Below are 22,304 nucleotides of genomic sequence, written 5' to 3' on the forward strand. Positions count from 1 at the left end.
GTGTGGTATTAGTACCAGATGTGGCATGGTAGTAGTCTCAATTTACAGATTTCTACTTAGTGACTGGATGCATAGTAGATAAATCCACCAGGAACTTTAAAACCCTGCAGTTGTTTAGGGATCAGATGGCATGGCATCTGATTCCCCTCTTCCTCGTTCCCCCAAGTCTCCATCCAATGAAACAAGTCTGGATACCTTCTGTGCTGCAGGGGCCGCAACTCAGCAAGAAAGCACATGCTTTTGCTTATCTCCAAGTTGAGAGGAACTCACGTGAGTACTAGGCTAGAAAAGACTTCTGCCTGAGACACAAGGAAGCCACTGCCAGTCAGAGTACACAGTATTGGGTTAGATAGGCCAATGCTTTGGCTTGATATAGGGCAGCTTCGTGTGTTCTTACTAAGAAACATAAAAAGTGAAGATCTGCCTTGTTCCTGTCACAGTGCACAGTTAATGGAAACACTTTTCCCCTTCTGTTATTGGGAGAAATGTAGCATCAGTATCCTCAAGTGAAAATTTGGGTTAAAAGAAAGTTTTCTTTTATAAAGTAGAAGCAAAAATGATAGCCTCTTGCAAAAGAGGGGTGTTTCCCAACCCAGGTGTATCTAAATGATGCTTCTTGTATTAGTAGCCATGCTGTGAGGCTTCTCAAGTAAGTATGCTTTGATTTGGATTCCTGTATTGAGCAGGGGGTTGGACTTGATGGCCTTATAGGCCCTTCCAACTCTACTATTCTATGATTCTAGGTCAGAGATGGGCTAGGATAATTGTTAGGCAGCATATAGCACTGCCGTGGGGGGGGCCCCCCCTCCTTTGTGCAGGCTTCCCAGTGAATTGCAGATCTGCCTTTTTGTGTGTCTCTTAGCTTCACCTTCTCAGGCCTTGTCATTTACAGATGAGAGATCCACATATCAATTAGCTGTCAACTTCCAAAAGAAGCCTTAGCTGAGTGGCATCTGTAAATTGCGCCATCTGTACAATGGCTTTAAAAATCCATTGCAGTGCACTGTAATAAAACTGAATTTTTGCAGAGCTTATTCTTTTGGTTTTGTGATCTCTTCCAAGTCTGGCCACAGACTCTTAAGCAGAAGATGTGAAATGGCAACTACAGTGAAATGTTCAGATTTTAAAAAGCAGATGGCATTAGTACATGTGAAACCTTACTTTGGGGGATTCTTCATTTCCACATAATGGAATGATGGCGTGAAATAAACTTATAAAAAATCACTATAGAAATTGGGCTGTCCTTATGCGATAGATCCCAGATAAACCTTTATTCTTTGCCTTCAGTGACAACATACTGACTTGGTTCGCACTACATGGTAAGCCAAAGTATGGCTTACTGAGACCGTGTGAATGTGCAAGCTCCCAGAGAGTAGCTTGCAGCCACATTTCCCTCCCCAGTACTTTTTATTGCTGTACTGTGTTGAGCTAAACCAAGGTTTTGCTTAGCATGCCATCCAAATCATGACTCCTGGTTAAGCGCTCTCCTCACTAACCTTGAGCCGTAACCAAAGATTGTTTCTGGTTACATTTCATGGCTAGGGAGGAGGGAGCTTAACCACGAGTCCCTGTCTGAACAGCATGCTAAACCAAACCTTGGCTTGGCTTAGCACAGTACAACTTAAAAAGGACCAGGGAGGAGCAAAGCACCTGCGAGGTTTACATGGTCACTGTAAGCCATACTTTGGCTTCACTGTCTCGTGCAAAGCAGCTCATAGAATAGACAGATCCTTTTGCCAGCTTCAGTTCTGAATTTTGCAGATTTGGATTTCATTGTATCTTCTATTGCTGTTACTAAATCAGAACTTTGGGGGTGGGGGGAAGTTGGATGCTTTTCAAAAGATCTGCCGTCCTGTTTGTTTTCAATATCTTGAGCTGCCTTCAGTTTCATGTCTCCATCAATGCAAACAGAATATTTATGGGAGCAGATTCAGGTTGACTTTAGGAAGTAGGGCTCTTCATAAAACTTTGATTGTTTCCAAGCCTTTCTTTGCAGCATTCCGGCCTTTATTCTTAAGTGTCGCAGCTATGCCTCTTGTCCCGGGAAGAATAGAGGTTCAAGTTTTTTTTAAAAAGAAAATATTCTTATATTTTGCATAGGAAGCAAAACCATTACAAATTTTTATTTTTTGAAAAAGATCATATCATTGCACACAATGGGACCCTTTTGCATAACATGTTTTGCTTAAAATGGTCTTCAGAACATTCCCCACATCTCACCATAAAGGCTCTCAGCCTGCACACAAGGTTCTAGTACTCACTCAGTGATAAACCAGTGTCTGGGCTATTCCATTTCAAACTGCTGGGGGGGGGGCTGTCACATGATTAAATGTCTCACCATTCAATAAATAAATAAATAAATAAATGTATGTGCATATTAAAATAGGATATCGGGGAGAAAGATGAACTAAAACCTTCTTTTCTGTGTGCATGGATTTATTTATTTTTAGACTGGTGGAGAATTCAGTCATGTGACACACCTCACAACTGCAGTCTGAAGTTGCACATGCTAGGCCACATTAGTGAGATGTAGGCCACAGACGCACATGAAGAGCAGCAGGTTAAGGCATCACATCTGTCCACCAAATATTCTTAGCACTGACCTAGCAAATTGCACAATGTTATACCACAGCCCAGAAGATGACACTGGGTGAGCAACACACATGAGCTTGAAATGTCTGCAGTGTGCGACTGGCACAGGGCCACTTCCAGTGTTGCCATCCTGGACTCCTACTGGGAGGAAGGGCAGGATATATATAAACAAACAAACAAATAAATAAATGTATATATGTATGTTATGGAATTTCTACATGGAAAGCATTTCTCTAGGTGTGAAATTTGCATGTATATTAAACACATCTGGCAGTCCTATGCATGGAGTTTTCACTGTGATTAGCTACAGCTTCCCAGCGTGTATGGTGCCAAGTTTCTATACAGCAAAGAATGACCCTGCAAGATAGGCAAAACCATTTTTCATGTGAACTTCTACAACTCTCTGTGGAAGGTTGGTAATCTATGAAGTAGCCCTAAAAGTTGGAAGACTCAAGAGACTGGCACAGTGGCAGTTCAAGGGGCTGCAAGTTGAAAGAATGGCACATGACATACAGAGTATAGCGCCAGTGAATGAGGGCTCCCACCAACCCAAGATGCTACAGGGATCACTGCATTGTCTGTAGAGGCACATCCTTTCCCCCTTTCCTTTCTTGTGCATGAATGTCCTCCCTCCCTTCTTCAGAGCCTACCATCATGCAGTCTCGACCACTGTTGTTGCTAACAATTGCTAGCTCAAACCATGGGTTGCAAGCATAGTTAGTGCCCCCATTCATGTAAACACTGTGAGCTCCAAAAAAGAAAAAGAGGGATTCACTCGCAAGGGAAGGCACGGATAGCAAAGAAGGCTGTAGGATCACTCCTAATCCCTTAACCATGGAGATTACATCTGCTACGTCAAGCCCTGTGTAGACATTGACATGGTTAAACCACTGGGATAGCCAGTGTGATGTCCTCCAAATGTTGATGGAGTCCTATCAGTTCTAACCAGCATGGCCAGTGGTCAGAGACTATGGGAGCTGTAGTCCACAACATCTGGAGGGTAAAATGTTGGCTCTTATTATGCTAAACAATGGTTTAGCATTGTATTTGACTATGGCCACTGGGCCAGGTTGTCAGTGATCATAGATAATGTTTAATCTGGATAGAGGCAGTATGAGAAAGCTGTGGACGAGAACAGAAGGGATTGCATAATCTTGCATCTCAATCTTTCATATCTGCTTTTTTTAATGTCTACACTGGGACACTTTCTTCTCCCTTTCCTCTGCTGCCTCCCCCAAATAAATGTGGGGCTGAAGCAACATGATTATCCTCACTTCTTGAACCTGCATAGAGTTTGGCAAAACACCTACTGGACTGCCTATGTTCCAAGTCTGCTTTCCAGAGTACTGAAAACTAATGTGCTTTTAATTGCTAATAGGTATGAAACTATTTGTCCCATGAAATAACTGACTGGCATAGCCTGAGAGAATTGGTCCTCAGTTTACCCACCTGTTTGGGTGGTGATGGTGCCGGTTTGTTTTTCAGCAATGAAAAACCAAGAGAATGTGTTGCTAAGTTTTTAGTGAATATTGTAGTTGAATTAAAGTGTGTGTGTGTGTATTGCATCTGATTCCATAATAGATTATGTTTCAAGGTAATAATCTATACAAATTAGAAACAGGCTTTTGAAGGAAATTCCAGTAAAGCAAATCCCTTATTTCTGCTATGTAGGAGATAAGTAAAAGAATGCAAATCTGGGTACTTGTCTGAAGAGGGGCATTTTTTAAAAAAAGAAAGAAAGAAGATGGGAGCTCCTCCAAATATTGAAGCTTTATTTTCCATCCCTGCCTCTGAGGCAAGGTGGTTTGTACCTGAATGAAATTAAGACAGTCCAGCATGCACAGCATTTTTTTGCAATGGATACTACCTCTTTTGACAATTTTAGGACAGGCTTGTGTACTGTTCTCCTTTATGGAAGATCTACCCTCAAGGAACTTTATTAATACAAGGTTATATTCAACTAAGTTATAATAGACCCATTGATATTAATGGGCATGTTAATAATAGTAATTAATTTCAATGAGTGGTATTCCATGCTAGTCCTACTCAGAGTAGACCCATTGAAGTTAACAGTCATGACTAACTTAGGTTCATTCATTTCAGTGAGTCTGCTCTGAGTAGGACTTAGTTGATTGCAACACAGTAGGTCTACTCAGAGTAGTTGAATAAACCCAGTGGGTCTATTCGGAGAAGAACTAGCATTGAATACAACCCATTATTACTATTAATTTATTATTATTTATTGTTAGTATTAGCATTTTCATTTATATCTTCTCTGCAGATCAAGTCAGTCTCCCATCCATGCACTGCGCAGGGCCACACCTGCTTACCTTCATTAGGTTGATGTATCACATGCCTTCAGACTGTACTCTGGGGCCACCAAAGGTAGACTTGTCACTACATAGAGGTAATTATCAATAAGTCGTAATTGACTTGAAGGCACATAACAAGAAGACTTGGTGTACCTCTTAATGATTGTAAAACATGTAAACAAGCCTACAGTCCAAAGATTTTTTCCAGAGCTGTACAAATTCAGGGCAACTCCTTTCCCTGCTTTCACAAACTTGCTGAAGCAACTCTGCAACTTCTTTCTGCTTAGGGAGGTCATCAATAAAGAGAATATTCCTTCTGGCTTCGGCAGCATTGAGGAGTGTATGCTGACTGCACATGAAGTAGAAAAATTGCAAGAGACCAGCTCTGGATATATCGGAGAAAGGAGTAAACCAAAGCGACAGAAATCCAGCACCAAACTTTCTGAGCTTAATGACAACCAGGACAGTCCTCTGGTAAGCAAAGCTATTAATGTCACTCCAACAGGTATCATGCTAAACCTTGAGGGACAACCCATTCAAATGCTCTGCTCAGAGCAGTGTCTATTCTTCATGTGCCCATTATGGTAGCCTGCTTATGCTGAGTCAGACCATTGGTCCATTTAGCTTAGTATTGCCTACACTGATAGGCAGCAGATCTCCAGGGTTTCAAACAGGGTTTCTTTCTTGCCCTACCTGGAGATGCCAGAGATTGAACCTGGGAATTTCTGCCTGCAAAACATGTTCTGCCACTGAGTTGCAGCCCTTCCTAGAATTATGTCTGTCCATGGCTCATCTGAGTCATTTGCCACAAGGAAAACCAAAGAAGTCACTGGAAGACCGCTTTGGTGTGGTTTGAGAGAGTAATTAAGGGCAGTCCCACAATTTGAAGCTGATTCTGTATCAGTTGAGTGAGTATCAGTTGCCCCTCAGTGAGGGGTAAGTGGCAATTCCCAATGGAGGGACAACCCATTGGCATGATCATTGCCATGTCATCTAAGGATTAAATCAGACAATAGAAGTTGCCTCCTGCTGCAGTTCCAAAGCATCATCACTGTGCCACATGTGCTGCATGAAGAGCACTCTTTTGGCCTCCACTTTGCCTTTAAAGTAGGGGTGGGCAGCCTTCCTGCCATCAGTGGCCACAATCCCTTAGGGATAATCTGTCAGGGGCCACATGCTAGCAGTGGGCGGAGCTGAAGCCTGCAGCGGGCGAGGACAGAGCCAAAAGTAGGCGGTGCCACCCCTTCTCTCTTTCTGCCACCTCTTAAGAACACCAGAAGAGTCCTGCTGGATCAGGCCAAAGGCCCATCCAGTCTAGCAACCTTTTCTCAAAGTGGCCAACCAGCCGCCTATGAGAAGTCTGCAGACTCTCCCCACTTGTGACTCAGAGGCATACTCCCTCTGACATTGCAGGAAGAAGGACGTGTCCATCATGGTTAGGTGCCATGATTTTGCCTAATCCTCTTTTAAAGCCATCCAGTTTGTTGACTATCGCTACATTTTATGGGAGTGAATCCCACGATTTAACCTCCTTTTCCCTCTCTCTTCCTGAGACCCTCTCCTCACTCTGCTTCCTCCCCATCACCTTACTGACAAGGTAGGGACAGAGCGTTCTTGCCAAAGGTCTGAATCGATCTCTTGCAGAGAGCTTCCGAAATTATGCCAAGCTCCACAGGTTGCCCTCCACTGCTTTTGTTGTTGTTGTTGTTGTTGTTATTAATAATATTTATTAGTCGCTTTTTTCCAAAATAGAAATCAAAGTGACTTACAAAAAAGAAAATTGTGCTCAAAATGGCTTACAACAAAAGCAAACAATTACAAAAACAATTTCATAATAAAATAATACAACAGCAGTAATAAAACAATAACAAATATCACAGCAGACAAACCCCTTTTCAATACTATAAATATAACATTACATTCTTTAACAGGCCACATTACACCTCTTTAAAGGGATGCTTGGTTGTGCATGCAGCCAACGTAACTCTGTACTGCACTTTGCAACCTGGAACCCAGCACCGTGTGATAGGGCGGTGGGCAGGCTAACCTCTTGCCTACCACTTCCTCTTTTGTTTACCTAGTGACAGTTGGTACTCTCTGCAGCCAAGTCACAAAATCCATGGCTGTTCATGTCCTGACTGTCCAGAGGACAGGCTGAACTATTACTCATTTCTTTCTTTTTAAATGGCTTGAAATTTTGAATTTTCACCAGGTCCAAGATATGCCGTGGTGATAGGTAATGGGCGAAGGAAGAAAGGAAGAGCGCAGACCAGAGAAAAGACAGCTGGGGAAGCGGCTTGGGCACTTGGTGAAGGTGTGGTTAACCAGCCCCTGAGCTGTTGGGGAAACAGCTGTAGCTCAGTGGGAGAACATCTGCTTTGCCTGCAAAAGGTCCCGGGTTTGATCCCTGGCTTCCCCAAGTAGGGTTGGAATGGACTTCTGTCAAAAATCCTAGAGGGCTGCTGCCAGTCAGTGTAGGAAATACTGAGCTAGATGGGGCAAGAGTCTGACTCAGTATCAGGTAGATTCCGATGTCCATATTTAGAAGGCTGATGAAACCATACTGCGCACAAGTCATTTTTCCTCATGTGTGGATGTCCATCCTTCTTACTACTGCAGACACCATAACTGAGAATCCTTTTGAGTTGGATGTGTGATAGTGTGATTGTCTTTCCCCTTATATACCCAGTTGATCACTACGCTTTGCAGGTGAGGGCCTCCTGCAGATACCATCTTATCAGGAGGTCCATTCTGCACAACATAGGGAGTGGACCTTAAGTGTTGTGGCACCTACCCTTTGGAATTCCCTTCCCTTAAATGTTAGGGGCCATCTCTGTTATCTTTTTGGTGCCTACTGAAGACCTTCCTCTTTCAACAAGCCTTTTAAGTAGAGACTTTATCCCAGTCTACATCTGTGTTGGAACTGCTTTTTAAGATGTTTTTAAAGCTTTTTTAAATAAGATGTTTTTAAAGCTTTTTTTAAAAAAAGATGTTTTTAAAGATGTTTTGTTTTAATATGTTTTTAAGGATGTTTTGTTGTAATATATTTTAAAGTCTGTTTTTATGACCTTTTGGAGTGTTTTTAGTACTTTTGTTTGCCACCCTGGTCTCCTACTGGGAGGAAGGGTAGGATATAAATCTAATAAATAAAATAAATAATAAAATAAATACAGGAATCTGACATGTTTGATTTGATAATATTGATTGCCTCAGCATATGCTGGCAAATAGCAGGTATGGGAGAAGTGGCAGAGAGTGTGATCGGAAGGTTGGATTATTAAGCTCTCCACAGCTTGTCACTTCTCTGCCACAGCTTGCTAGAAATCCCTCTTTGACCTTCACAGCAGAAGGTGATTGTCCGTAGCGAGGAGGTGTGAACGCTGCTGACACAAGGTCAGTTCTTCTGCAAATTCAGGCATCAGCTCTGCCCTATCTATAAAAAACAGATTTTTGCATCCATGGATATTCAGATCTGCAGTGCAACACTCAGAGACTCACAGATTTTTGAGCACTTGATTTGTTGTTGTAGTTTTAGTTTTCATGCTATGTAAATGAATTTCTTCCATTTCTTTTTGGTTACGTTGCCAAAGTCCCCCTCATTTATACATTTGGGATATAGATTTGCACAGTGTGTTCTGCTCTGTCGCTATTCAGACCTTGAAATCATTCTTACCAATTAAGCAAATATATTATTCACATTCTGGTTGCTTCTCTTATGCCTTTGGATAAATGAGCAAATGAAGACAAAGGAATGAGTGTCTGTTGGGCTGCCAAACTGAAAATTAAGATATAATATTTTCTTACATTTATATCCCGCCTTTCTTCTGTCATGGAAGCTGCAGTGTCATTCCCCAACAGTCACCCATCCAGGCACCAACCAGACCCAAATATGCGTAGCTTCAGCAAGGTGGTGGCTTCATGGGCCTTCAGGCCGTACTCTGAAATCATACAGCTTGGAAATATTTCAGTTGTGGCCCTTGGTTAGTTCAAGGAAGAGACTTGTGCACTCACCTGATGCAAAGACCCAGAAAGGAACAAGGGAAGAAAAGGAGGATGCTATAGTAGTATATATTCTATGGTAACAAAGTCAAGGAGTCTACAAACTGGCTTTAGAGAGGCATGGAATGAGCAGCTGATTCTCCAAGGAAGAAAATAGCCTAAAGGGACCACTGGGGATAGTATGGCCCAATATGAAAGATCATACCTTGGCTTATTAAGACTGCGTACACAGAAGCCTTTGCTCCCAGTTCAGATGGAATGTGAAACCATGGTTTAATTGGAACACAGGAAGCTGCTTTATACCAAGTCAGACTATTGGTCCATCTAGGTCACTGTTGTCTACACTGACTGAAAGCCACTCTCCTGGGTTTCAGGCAGGGGACATTCCAGCCTTACCTGAAGATACCAGGGATCTATCCTGGGACCTTCTGCATGCAGATGTTCTACCAGTGAACTATGGGAATTACTGAGCTAAGAAATTAGAGAGTTCTTGGTTTCATTGTGGCTCAGAACAAAGGAAAGGGGAAAAGGACCACATGTGCAGGCAAAATGCTTGTGTATATCTCAGCTTAATAAGTCAAGGTATTATTTTTGAATGTAGCCTGTATGGTGCATGCTGTTCAGAAAGGTGAAGTATCACATGTGAAGATTGTAGCTTTGTGTTCATATAGAGGTATTTATATCTGATTTCACTTTTCCCATTAATATGCACCTCCCAAACCTGTTCCCATGGAAGAACCTGGTTAGTGCACAGGCATAAGATGTCTCTGTGTTCCTACTTTTCATAACCATTGGTGTTTTGTCACTTACATCATAAAGTGTGTAAAGATCATTATTGCATGAAGTATGCTTTTAAGTACTAATCTTTAAAATGTTGATTCATAACTATTTTCTTAATATTTGTTGTTTTACAGACAATGGAAACTTTTGGTTCTTTGAGACCAGTGGACAAAACAGGAACAGATGACATGGAAGTCTTACCTGACGACAGGTGACTTGCTAAGAAATCATTTTGGCCCACGATTTCAGTGAATCCTAATACTAGAGAATTTTTTATGATTTGAAACTAGATTGCTGACATTAAATCAGCTTCATTAGCATTCAGACACCTTCCTTTAGATTGCATTTGCTTGCACACAGCCACCTTGAGAACCGTATAATTAAGCTTTTTGAACACAGATATTTTGAAATTGCAGGAAGAACTTTGCAGTATTTTCTGAATTTGAATTTGCCTTTATTAAGCGTTAAATTGTGAAATGATCCTTCGTATTTTCTATACAGACCTTCAAAGAGGACGTTAAAATGGATGATTTAGTTAAGTGCAGAACCACAAAATATTACTTTCAGTCATCCTTTTAAAAATGCTCGTCCATGTTTAAGTCATAGTTTGTGTTTAACTATGTGATGTGCAAACCACACCATTGTTTAAAATGCTGAGGATGTTGCTTCCTTTTGCTGTGATACTCTTTTAAGCCAAATTGTTTCTTCTCTTTTTGTAGCAAAGACAGTGAAGGTGATGGCGACTTGTTAAGGCACTCTCAGGTTAGTATCAGTTTATTTATTTATTTTTATCTGATACCTTGACCAAAAAACCCCAAACATAACAAAAATGAAGCGGTCTGCTTGCGGTTAGTGAGAAGAGAGCTTCACCATGACTCCTTGTTCAGATGACATGCTAAGCCAAACCTTTGGTGATGGCTTCTTTCCTATTGGGAGGATTGTGATGGACCTCCTTTATGAAACCGCTGATCCTGTCTCCTCAGCTAAATGTTTTATATATTGCGGCTTTATAAAATTGTAGCTTTAAATGTTGTAAGCCATCCTGAGTGTCGTGCTTTTGCACCAGAAGGGCAGGATATAAATATAATTTGTCTTTAGGTCCTTAGGCAGTTCTTGGCAGAGGTGAGTTTTGAACCAGGGACCTGCTAAGACTCATTGCCACTCTACTCCATTAGCAAAGTTAGCATCCTGATTTATTGTGGAATTTCATAAAACACTTAGTCAGGAGGTCCACGTGATCCATTAGCTCCCTGTAGCGTGAGAGTAAGTTGTGTTTCTTCTTTCATTTTTATGAAATGGCTGTTTTTCTGTTTTTTCCCCTATGTTTTCCTCTAATCCTGGTGGATTTCACCCTCCTCTCCTTAATGCTTTCTTCTCCGAGTTGAAATCTGTTCATTCACTTTGGAGTTTAGGGATTAAGAGAGGGCAGCTGCACATTTAGAACGAGAACTCCTTGTTCCCTGTCAGTTTTGTTTTCCCTTTCTTTTCATGGTTGCTCCTTTCTTGTAATCTTACAGTTGCTGTTTGGCATGCTCCCCTAGAAAGCAAGGGACCTCGGCTGCCTTTTGAACAGAGATAGGGATGCTAGAAGAAGGCATCCTTGTTCAAGGAAAATTTCACATAGAGAGGAAGAGATGTAGTACAGGTGGATGTGCGCAGTGCTTTAAAAGGAACAAATAAGCATTCTGTGCCAACAGAACCCAAGTTCTGTGTCAAGTGTAAATTATGCAAATTGGCATGGACTCTTTTACATAATTTATTCTGCTTCACAAGCCCATGGGGGAGGGGCAAGGGATCATGCAGGGTTTTCTGTAGCTCTGCCCTTTGGCCGCTGGAACTCTTTTTAGCAATTCATCTGGCTTGGCCCATTTTGCCACACTTGTCTTTGTAACCTAAAGATTAGGAACTTCATTTAAAAAAAATAAAAATGCTGACCTTTTCAGAAAGCTGGATTCTGTGCTTTGGCAGAATTTGGTTGTCTCAAACAACCCTGGAAAAAAAAGGACATGAGAAGAGCCCTGCTGGATCAATCCAAGGGTGTATCTAGTACAGCGTGCTGTTCTTATTGTGGCCAACCAGATGCCTTTGTGAAGTCTTGTCACCTCCAGCAACCGGCATTCAGAGCCATAGTGCCTCTGATACTGGAGGTGATATATATAGCCCTTCTGCTTGTCATTGCTAGTCTTCTCCTTCATGAATTAGTCTAATCTGCTTTTAAAGTCATCCACGTTGTGGGAACAAATTCCCTAGTTTAACTATGCACTGTATGAAGTACTTCCTCTTGTCTGTTCTAACAACTTTATTTTATGTCCCCACTTTCTAACATTATGCAAGAGATAGAAAAACTTACCTATAGCCACTTTCTCCCTACCACGTGTAGTTTTTTATACCTCCGCCACATCCGCCACCGATTATTCACCTTTTTAAACTAAAAAGTCCTAAATGTTGTAATGAGGTGAATGGGCAGTCATGGTGGAAAGGTGGCAAGCATTCTTGGATGAAAAATATTATCTTGACCCAATGCAGTCTGGGTTCAGGCCTGTTTTGGAGACTGACTTGGCCTTGGTCGCCCTGATAGAAGACCTTTACCGAGAGACAGACAGGAGGAATGTGACTCTGTTATTCTTGCTTGATTTCTCAGTTGCTTTTGATACCATTGACCAGAGCTTGGAAAAGTTATTTTTTTGAATTGCAACTCCCATCAGCCCAAACCAGTGGCCATGCTGGCTGGGGCTGATGGGGGTTGTAGTTTTAAAAAGTAACTTTTCCAAGATCTGCCATTGACCATGGTATTATCCTGAACCAACTTGTTGAGATGGGTATGGAGGGTATGGTTCTGCCCCTGTCTCCAGAAACAGGAAACAGCATTGGGTTATTATTTTTCATGTGCCCTCCATGGGCATTTGTGCTGTGGGTTGCTGCAAGGTACCATCTTGTCCCTAATGCTATTTAACATCTATATGAAGCTGTTGGGAGCAGTCATTAAGAGATTTAGAATGAGGTGTCATTGGTATACTGATGTTATAGAAAAATAGAGCTGGGTATCATCTAAATCAGGAGAAGCCATGCAAGCCCTAGATGTGAACGCCTGGAGCTGGTGGTGGGCTGGATAAGGGGCAATAAATTGAGTCTGAGCCCGGCAAAGCAGACTGAGTCTAGCAATACACCACAGGTCAGTGGTTCCCAGGTCTGGATATACTCCCCCTAAAGGAGCAACTTTGTTGACTGGATGTGCTCCTGGATCCATCTGTCACCAGAGACCCAGGTGACCTCAGTGGCTAGGATGCCTTCTACCAGTTTTGGCTAGTAAAACAGCGATGGCTTGTGGACCAGGACAGCTTGACCACTGTTGTCCTTGCGCTGGTAGCCTCCACTTTGGAATTCTGAAATGGTGTTCCATATGGGACTGCCTCTCAGATTAATCTGGAAGCCGGAGCTAGTGGAAAATACAGTGTCTCAACTGCTTACTGGACAAAATATTGTCATCATGTTACACTACCAGGTTACGTTCCAGGTGCTGGTACTGGTGTAAAATGCTTTATGCAGCTCGGGATTAGGATATCACCCCTTATATACCCAATTGTTCACTGCACTGTACAGGAGAGGGCCTCCTGCAGGTACCATCTCATCAGGAATGTCAGTTCTGTAAGATGTAGAAATTGGACCTTTAGTGTAGGAGCACATGCTCTTTGGAACTCCCTCCCACTATATATCAGACAGGCCACCATCTTTTTTGGGGGGTGGCACCTACGGAAGACCCTCCTCTTCCAACAAGCCTTTTAAGTAGAGATTTTTATTGCAGTCTTTATCTGGATTGGCCTAGAAATTGTGTACATATGTTTTTATAATTAAATTGCCTTGGGATGTTTCATGAGGAGTGATTCATAAATTAATTAATTAAATAAAGGACTTGCTTTTGCCCCTTGACTATTTTGATGCCCTTTTCTACACCACTTCCAGCTCAACAGTATCCTTCTTTTGAGGTGGAACAGCCAGAACTGTACACAGTATTCCAAGTGTGGTTGCACCATAGATTTGTTTGAAGACGTTATGATATGAGCAGGACTAGCCAGTGTTGTTATGATCCAACTTATCTGTCTACCCACCCAACATGGGGATAAGCTCACAAAGTGCCAGGGACTGTCTGTGCTTCACCAGGTTATGCAACATGAGAAATAAAATTGGTACCTGATGCCCTTCCCCTAAATATGGCCTGTACCACAAAGTACCCACATGTATTTTTCCATGTCCAGCTGCTGCTATGGTGCAATCAGGGGCTTATGCCACAATATCCCATAATAGGCAAGTAGGGCAGAGCAGTACAGCTCTGCTCCATGTTTCTTAAATAATCCCTAATCCCAGTGGCCAAGTAAACAGTTTCACAGATATAAATGTGCATGGCTGCTGGCAGTGGGAGAAAGACACCTTTGCTTTACTGATTCTGAAAAGCCACATCACTAAATGCTTAAGCACATTTATGTGGAAGTTTTCCAGGATCATTAGCTGCCATGTGGTACAGTCGTTCTGGGTGAAGGCGTCATCCATGATGCTACCTTCATGCCCACTCCGCTCCCCAAACAGCCCAATGGAGGGGCTTCCCAAGAATACTGGTGTTTACTTTCAGGGTCACTGGGAGACTCACCCCTGCTCCAGTGTGACTAGGCTGTTGGGCTAAAGCTGGGAATGGAAATGAAATGGACTGCCTTCAAGTCAATTCCAAATTATGGCGACCCTATGAAGAGGGTGTTCATGATAAACGGCATTCAGAGGGGGTTTACCATTGCCTTCCTCTGAGGCTAGTCCTCCTCAGCTGGCTAGGGCCTGCTCAGCTTGCCACAGCTGCACAAGCCAGCCCCTTCCTTGTCCGCAACTGCCAGCTGGGGGGCAACTGGGCTCCTTGGGACTCTGCAGCTTGCCCACGGCTGCACAGGTGGCAGGGCACGTAACCCCTGAGCCACTCACTGCGGGGGTGATCATCAGCTGGCCCTTGACACCCAGGAGACACAAGTGGGGATTTGAACTCACAGACTCTGGACTCCCAGCCAGGCTCTTCTCCTCACTGTGCTATACCAGCTGTTAAAGCTGGGAATACTCAGGTTCAAATCCTCGCTCAGCCATAAAGCTTACTTGGTGACCTTTCACAAGTCACTATTTCTCAGACTGACGTTCCTTGCAAGGATAAGATAAGACGAGAGAGCTTTCAACACTGTCCTGAGATCTTGGGAGGAAGGCTGGAGTAAAAATGAAATCACCCTGTGTTCTCCTGCTTCATGCTGAAAAAAGACTGCATTGAATTGTCAAAGTTCCCACCAAAACATTTGAAGCTATCACTTCTGAACTCAAGGGCTGGACATTGAGCTCTCAAAGCAAGATGTATCTGTTCCTCTTTAAAAAACAGGACACTAAAATTTTTTTAAATGGGCCTTTACTGAGTAAGTATTTTCATCACAGGAAAAGGCATAGCATTTGCCTGAGATCTCATTATCCAGGTATTAGAGGGTCAAGAAAATGTTAACATTCTTCCAGGGTAGTTTTTACATTCCACTGTCCTTCTAAGCCTGTTGCTTAGGGGGGCTTAGGAGCATACCTTTTATAACAAGCAACCTTATTCAGAGCTAGCAAACCAGAACAGGCTCCCTTCCTTTTCTCTGCCTACTCTGCTTTCAGATGTGGACAGAGGGTAGCGGACAGCCAAGACTTCTAAATTTCCATAGTTAGACCTTAACAATTGGGCTGCAAGACTGCTGGAGAACTGACGGGTGGGGGCTTCAGTGACCTCTGCTCTCCTTTTTTTTGTCTAAAGGTGCTGATCTGTGCTGTCCCCACTCTGTTGGTCATTGAACCAAAATCTCCATGTTCTTTATGTTAGAAAAGGGATTGAAAATATAATTACCTTCATGTGGAGATGCCTTTATATAAATCTGTGGTGGGGCCATATTTGGAATAACACATACAGTTCTGGCCTCCCATCTCAAAAAGAATATTGTAGACCTAAAAAAGGTGTAGGAAAGGACACCATACCCCCACCAAAAAAACCAGTGAGAGAGTTGGAGTACCTGTGAGGAAAGTATTTGGGGCTTTTAGTTTAGAACATGTGTGCGGAACGTTTGGCCCTCCAGATGTTGCTAAACTACAACTCCCATCAAGCCTGGCAATTAGCCATGGTTACTGGGGGCTGATGGGAGTTCTGGTTCAGCAACATCTGGAGGGCCAAGGATTCCCCACACGTGGCTTAGAAAATAAAGATGACTAAGGCTGCAATCCAATATACACTTATCTGGGAGTAAGTCCCATTGAACTCAGTGGAGCTTACTTCTGAGTAGACATATATTGGATTGTAGCCTAAGTTGGGGGACACAAGAGATCTTTATAAAGTTGTGAGATCACCAAGAAAATGTTGCAGTGTGGTGTGCTCCTTTTCAGGTTGCCTGCCAGCTAGTCAGTCATGTCATCTTCAAGGACACTCCATTCCATTCCTCCTCTCTCCCCATTAGTTTCCCTTTACTCCCCCACCCTCATCAGTCAACATTCCATGGCTACTGAGCATGCTCAGTCCTCATTGGGCTATTTTTTGGTTCCCCTCCTTTAGGATTTTTTTCTAATTTTTTTGTAGTTCTGAAGACCTTGGGATTCCCTCAAACCTGCTCATCAGTCCCATGTGTGCATGGATGGTATTGTTCTGGCTATGTAAGGATCCACACTTGCAGAAGACTTGAGTTTGCCTATAGGATATCTGGTGTAGAGGGCATGAAGAGATAGATTGTTTCTCCCTCTCCCATAACACGAGAACTTGACAGTGTACCTCTGAATAGCAGTTGCTGTGGCCTTCACGCATAGTTTCCAAGAAGCATCTGGCTGGCTGTAGTTACAAACAGGATGCTGGTCAGATGGACCTTTGATCTGATCCACCATGGCTCTTCTTATGATTATTTTCTTCTGCGGGCTCCTTCCCATTCACCATTCCACTTTAACTTTACTGAAGAATTGTAAATAGTTTGATAATCTCAGTCAGAGATGGTCAATGTGGTGCCTCCCAGATGTTGCTAGACTACAACTGCTATCATCCCTGACAATTGGCCATTCTGGCTGGGACTAATGGGAGTCCAGCAACTTCTCGAGAGTGCCATGTTGGCTATTTATGATCTAAATCTTGGAAGCAGAATAGTTAATGTAGCATTTAACCCTAGGCATCATTTTTCTTAATCTGCATTATTTCCTTGGACCAGAGAGTTTAGTTTCCTTTGCTACAGACCTGTGAAGCATTGCAGTAAATGAGGTGTCAGGGCAAAGGGAGGGAAGTGGAATCCCTTCCTTTCAATCCCTTCCCACCATATTTCTCAAAGAGCAAGGGACAGTTAGGGATAGTTAGACCATTCTCTCCACTGGCTCCCTGGCGTCTCTTTCCTTTCTCTGCCTGAACTTCACTGTCAGGTTTCTATTAGTAGGACATAGGGAGCGCCAACGGATAAAGGAATTTGTCATTCCTCCCCTCTGCTGACCTTCACTTGTCATCTTTCATGGGTTCATCTGCCCTCTACTTCTGTGGAGCTAGTGAGCAGAAGACCTAGCAGTCAGTGGTGGGGAAATGGTAGCATAGTCTGTTCTTTTACAGCTGAAGAGGTGCAGGTTAAACCTGTTGGAGGTATAACAGCAGGGACCATTCAGTCAGTACCCTACGGGGTTAATTCTGTTATTGGTCTGGCTGAAAGCTGACTGATTAGCTGGAGGTTCTAGCCAATTGGGAGTTAGTGTTAGTGTTAATGTTGAGATTTGACAGATGGAAGAGTTGAAGGGCCTGTGTAAGACTGACTTACTAAGAAAATGGAACTTCTATGTTTATTTCTCCTCATATTATCATTCGTGCAGACTTATGGAGTACTTTTGGACCCCAGGTGCACTTTTCATTGTGTAATTTACACATAGTAAACCTACAGGGTTCTAGGACATTGTCACAAATTATTATTATTATTATCGTCATCATCATCATCATCTTTATTTTTACCCCGCCCTATTTTCCAAACTGGAACTCAAGGCGGCTTCCAGATAAAAATACATATAATTAAGAACATACAATAATCTAAAATAAATAGAATTAAACTATTTACAATATTAAAACTGTTCAAACATACACTTAATAAATCACCTCAGTTTAAAATAGTACAATTAAACAATAACAATGCAGCACCCTCTTCAAGCCATCTTCAATTGTAATCTGTACAGTGTCCCAAATTTCAGCCAGTTACCACCTTCTGGAAACAAAAAACTACCTGGGGTCAGAATATACTCCAGCAAAAAGGCCTGGGGGCAAATTTCTGCCTTTTATTGTGTAATTTACACATGAGTGGACCTGCAAGATTGTCCTTCTAGGACATTGCTGCCCTGGGCTCCTACTGGGAGGAAGGACAGATAAATACATAATTAATTAATTAATTATTGATATAAACTGTCACCCGTACAGTGTCCCCAAACATCAGCCAGTTACCACTTACTGGTTTCCTTCTGGAAACAAAAAATCACTGGGGTCTAAAAATACCGCGGTAGCCCCAAGGGCAAATTTTTGCCCCAGGTGCACCTTTCATTCTGTAATTTACACATGAGTAGACCTATAGGGTTGTCCTAGTACACTGTCACAAATTTTAACCTGTACAACGTCCTCAAATTTCCGCCAGTCACTGCTTACCATTTTCCTTCTGGAAACAAAAAAACACAGGGATCCAAAAATACCCCAGCAAAAAGCCCGGGGGCAAATTTCCATCCCAGATGCACTTTTTATTGTGTAATTTACACATGAGAAGTCCTTCTAGGATGTTGTCACAAGCTGTCACCCATACAACATCCCAGAATTTCAGCTAGTTACCAGTTACCATTTTCCTTACCAGTTACCATTTTCCTAGTGACCCACCAGGGTCCGAAAATACCCCAGAAATTGTGTGGTTTACTCAATATGCATGGGGAAAGGGTCAGAAAAATTCTACCACTTCTAAATAAATGTTTTTTGCCTTAAGGTGCTTTGGTATAGTCAAGCACACTTGTGACAACACAGGAAAAAAATGGTATCTGGGGGACAAAATTACTCCATCCTTCCATTGGAAACCTCTCCAAATATACCCCAAAGTCAGGCAGTATGATTTATTTATTTATTGGCCGGGTCTGCATGAAGGTTAAAATCATGTGTCAATAAAATATTATCAGTTTCTTTTCTTTCTGGGCTCCATCTGCTTTATTCCAGTGTCTTGGAAGTCCCTTGGGGACTTTTGTCAGTTGTTAATAACCATAGCTTGTGGGAATAGGCAGTAACAAGGTGGCTGCACCTCATTTTACCCTAATCTGAGCATCTGCCCCCTGTAGTTTGTTGATTACACTGATATCTTGCCTGTCTTTTATGATGGATCCCAATATGTCACGCAAAAAGTGTCTCCCATCCACGCACTGACCAGACCAGGACCTGTTTGGCTTTAGCAAATTGGCTGCATACGTGTGCATCCAGACCATGTCCTGAGACCACATGCATGCTAGCCTTTGTTTGCATGTAGTCCTGGCAGCCTGAAGCTAGGATGAATGAGCTAGCTACAAATGATCTAGCAGTGGATGGTCTTGCCCCCTGTTTCTGGCAAAGTTTGATAATCGTTTACCATCAGTAGAGATCTTAGACTTTCTTGACAGTCCTCCCCCACTCTTTTCCCACATAGTCATCCACACACAAGAAGGGATGGTGCTGCAAATAGGTATGTGACAATGTTTGGAAATAAGCAGCATCAGAAGCAGAAAATTTATTTATTTATTTAATTTAATTTAATTTATATACCGCCCTAAGCCTGAAGGCTCTCTGGGCGGTGTACAAAAAGATAAAAAAACAAGCAATGTATAAATACAATAAATACAATAAATCAAGAAAACAAAACAAACAAACAATAAAAGAACCAAACAACATCCAAAATACAAATAATGATGAAAATGCTATTAAAACACACTTTAAAATGCCTGGGAGTATAAAAAGGTTTTCACCTGGCGCCGAAAAGATAGTAGCGTCGGCGCCAGGCGCACCTCATCGGGAAGGCTGTTCCACAGTTCGGGGGCCACCACAGAAAAGGCCCTGGTTCTAGTCACCACCCTCCGAGCTTCTCGATGGGATGGCACTCGGAGGAGGGCCTTAGATGTTGAGCGCAGTGTCCGGGTAGGTTCATATTGTGAATACATTTGTGATGAGCCATCCGTGTGGTGTTTAGAACGTGCCTGCAAATTCACTGCAGCTCCCTTGGGTGTAAGTTGCCATTGTTCTTCAGAAAGGTTTATGGATTATTCATTGCATTACAAGCTGCATGAATGAGCAAGTAGCTCACCGAGTGTAACTAATACTTAGTGGAGAAAGCACAGAAATCCACTTTTATTCCAAAGCCGTGTGGTCTGCAAGCAGTGTCAGAGGCAAAACATGGCAATATTTACTATATTAGAAAAACATTCTAAGTTGGTGTGTGTATTTTGACACCTTCTATGAAGAAATAAGCTGGTGAAGTACACTTAATTCTGCAACATTATGGCTTGTTCCCTGCCTTATGAATATTCTGGTCCTGTTTACTTCTGGTTCCTGAAAAAAATGTTCAGGATGCACACTCTCAATTGCTACGCCTCATTTACTATGTGGAGAGGGAGAACCAGACTCTTGACCTGGTTTTATTACATTACTTGGAAAGATCATTGGCAATCTTAAATTACAGCACCTGTGGTACAGCTTGTTTTATAGGGAAAGAGCATTAAGAATGTTCATTTCCACCCTGTGAGAAATCCTGTTATTAGAGTATTTTTAACCTTCAAGTTTTCCATTTTTGTTTTTGGGGGGTGGGTCGGTGGGAACAGGACACGTTCTTGTGGATTGCAAAGAAATCTCTTGATTTGCCATTTTTACATTTAATTGGTTTGGCTTAGAGACATGGTAGTCAAATATATGCGTTTTCTTTCTTTTTTACTTTACAGTGTTTCTTTTTAATTGCAATATTTGTTAAAACAGAAAAAAAGGAAATAAAAAGTTGTGCAATTGATTGGGGTCAAAACAGTTGAAAAGCTAGGGCTTTCAACATCAAAGATGTACATTTCTCCTGTCGAGCAAAATGTTATTTGAGACTTTAATTTTCTGTATTAGTAAGATGCCCATCCTTACTTAGTTATTTCTTTAACTAATTAGTTATTTTAAAATTATTTGTTTCTGTCCTACTTTTTCATAAGGAAGTATCCCCCGGCCAGTTTGCGTAACAAATAATACAGTATAATTCATTTTGGGCTGCTTTCCAACCCATGGCAGTTCCTCTAGGGCAGCATATTCCTCCCTCTAACCCAAACCTCATTTGGTTATTTTGGCTGTTACCATCAACATTTGATCCGTTGTAGTCCTCTGACTGGGGTCCCATTTCCTGCCTCCACCCTCTGTATCTATTTTATTTTCTTGCATTTCTATCCCACCTTTATTCCATCATGAAACCCGAGGCAGCATACATGTCATTTCCTGGCAGTTACCCATCCAGGCACAGTCCTGCTTAGCTTCACCAAGGTGGCAGCCTCACGTGCCTCCAGACCATACCGTGGGCCCTGCTTCCTTCACCGTAAGACTGCAGGCCTTTTTACTCTCCAAGGCACAGAGGTAGGAGCCAGGGATAGCAGCTGTTGCCTCTGGTGAGTGGCTGCGCACCAGACATTGAATCTTACCTTGCCTGGCTGCATGCTCCTTACTCTCTTCTTCTGAGGACTGTGACAGGTGGCCTTTCTGTGGACGGAGGGCTTGTGTATTGCAAGAGTCCTTGGGGAGGGCAGGAAGACAATTTGCTGTGGGATCCTGAATAGCACGGGGTTAGCCTATCCAGTGGGTTTTGCCCTCTCTGCAGCAGTGTCCCCAAGCACAGTGTTTTCTTTTTCCTCACCAGAGTGAGTGGCTCTTTTCCATGTAAGAGGGGGATTTTCACTACATGTAGGAGAAAGTAAAGGGAAACAATTGGGGTGTGGGCTAAATTTGCTCCCTGCCACACAATGACCTCCAGCCTTCTGTCTGTATAAGCCTGCGCCTTGGCCTGCATAGCCTCATCCTGGGCTCTTGGTCACACTGGAATGTGATGGAATATTTAGAACTGGCTTCGATATAGAAAATATGTTGATAATACGAGTGAAATTGTTAAAAACACTCTTTGCTTTTGCTGAATGCAAAGAATAAAAGCCCCCCCCCCAAAAAAATGCATTTGGTGTTGGTGGTGTTTTTTATCCTGTTTGTTTTTTAGTACAGTATGCCAACCTCCCCAAAGGCTGACCTGAATGAATGAGAAACCAGTGGCTCCAATACTGAGCACACTTACTAGGGTCTGGGAACTTCAAAGCAAACATGTACAGGATGGCACTGTCAAATCTGTCCGTGGATGGATTAGGTTAGGTTCTTTCCATTAGCTGAGCATGTCTGTAAGATGTGGTAGCCTTAAACACAAGCTACAAAGTGCCTCAGTGTGGAGGAGTGTTTGCCTGTCTTGTCATCTCCTTTTTTTATAGCTCTTTGTTTTACTTCTGAACCCTTTGTTATGATCTATCCTGGGTGTTGTGCCCACCCACCCCATCTTGGCTATTGTACAAAATATTACATACAGGACAG

General features: G+C 42.5%; 1 protein-coding gene across 7 annotated transcripts in view; it reads left to right on the forward strand.

Annotated features, from left to right (window-relative positions):
* FAM13A (family with sequence similarity 13 member A) overlaps nucleotides 1-22,304 on the forward strand; it is a 189,171-nt gene that overhangs the window by 130,375 nt on the left and 36,492 nt on the right. For all 7 annotated transcript variants that reach the window (XM_061583032.1, XM_061583035.1, XM_061583030.1 and 4 more), the window contains 3 exons: nucleotides 5,192-5,378; nucleotides 9,817-9,893; nucleotides 10,402-10,444. In XM_061583032.1, coding sequence (XP_061439016.1) covers nucleotides 5,192-5,378; nucleotides 9,817-9,893; nucleotides 10,402-10,444 — 307 coding nt within the window. The remainder of the gene's footprint in view (nucleotides 1-5,191; nucleotides 5,379-9,816; nucleotides 9,894-10,401; nucleotides 10,445-22,304) is intronic.

This window comes from Rhineura floridana, chromosome 9, assembly GCF_030035675.1.
Source record: "Rhineura floridana isolate rRhiFlo1 chromosome 9, rRhiFlo1.hap2, whole genome shotgun sequence".
Taxonomy (NCBI): domain Eukaryota; kingdom Metazoa; phylum Chordata; class Lepidosauria; order Squamata; family Rhineuridae; genus Rhineura; species Rhineura floridana.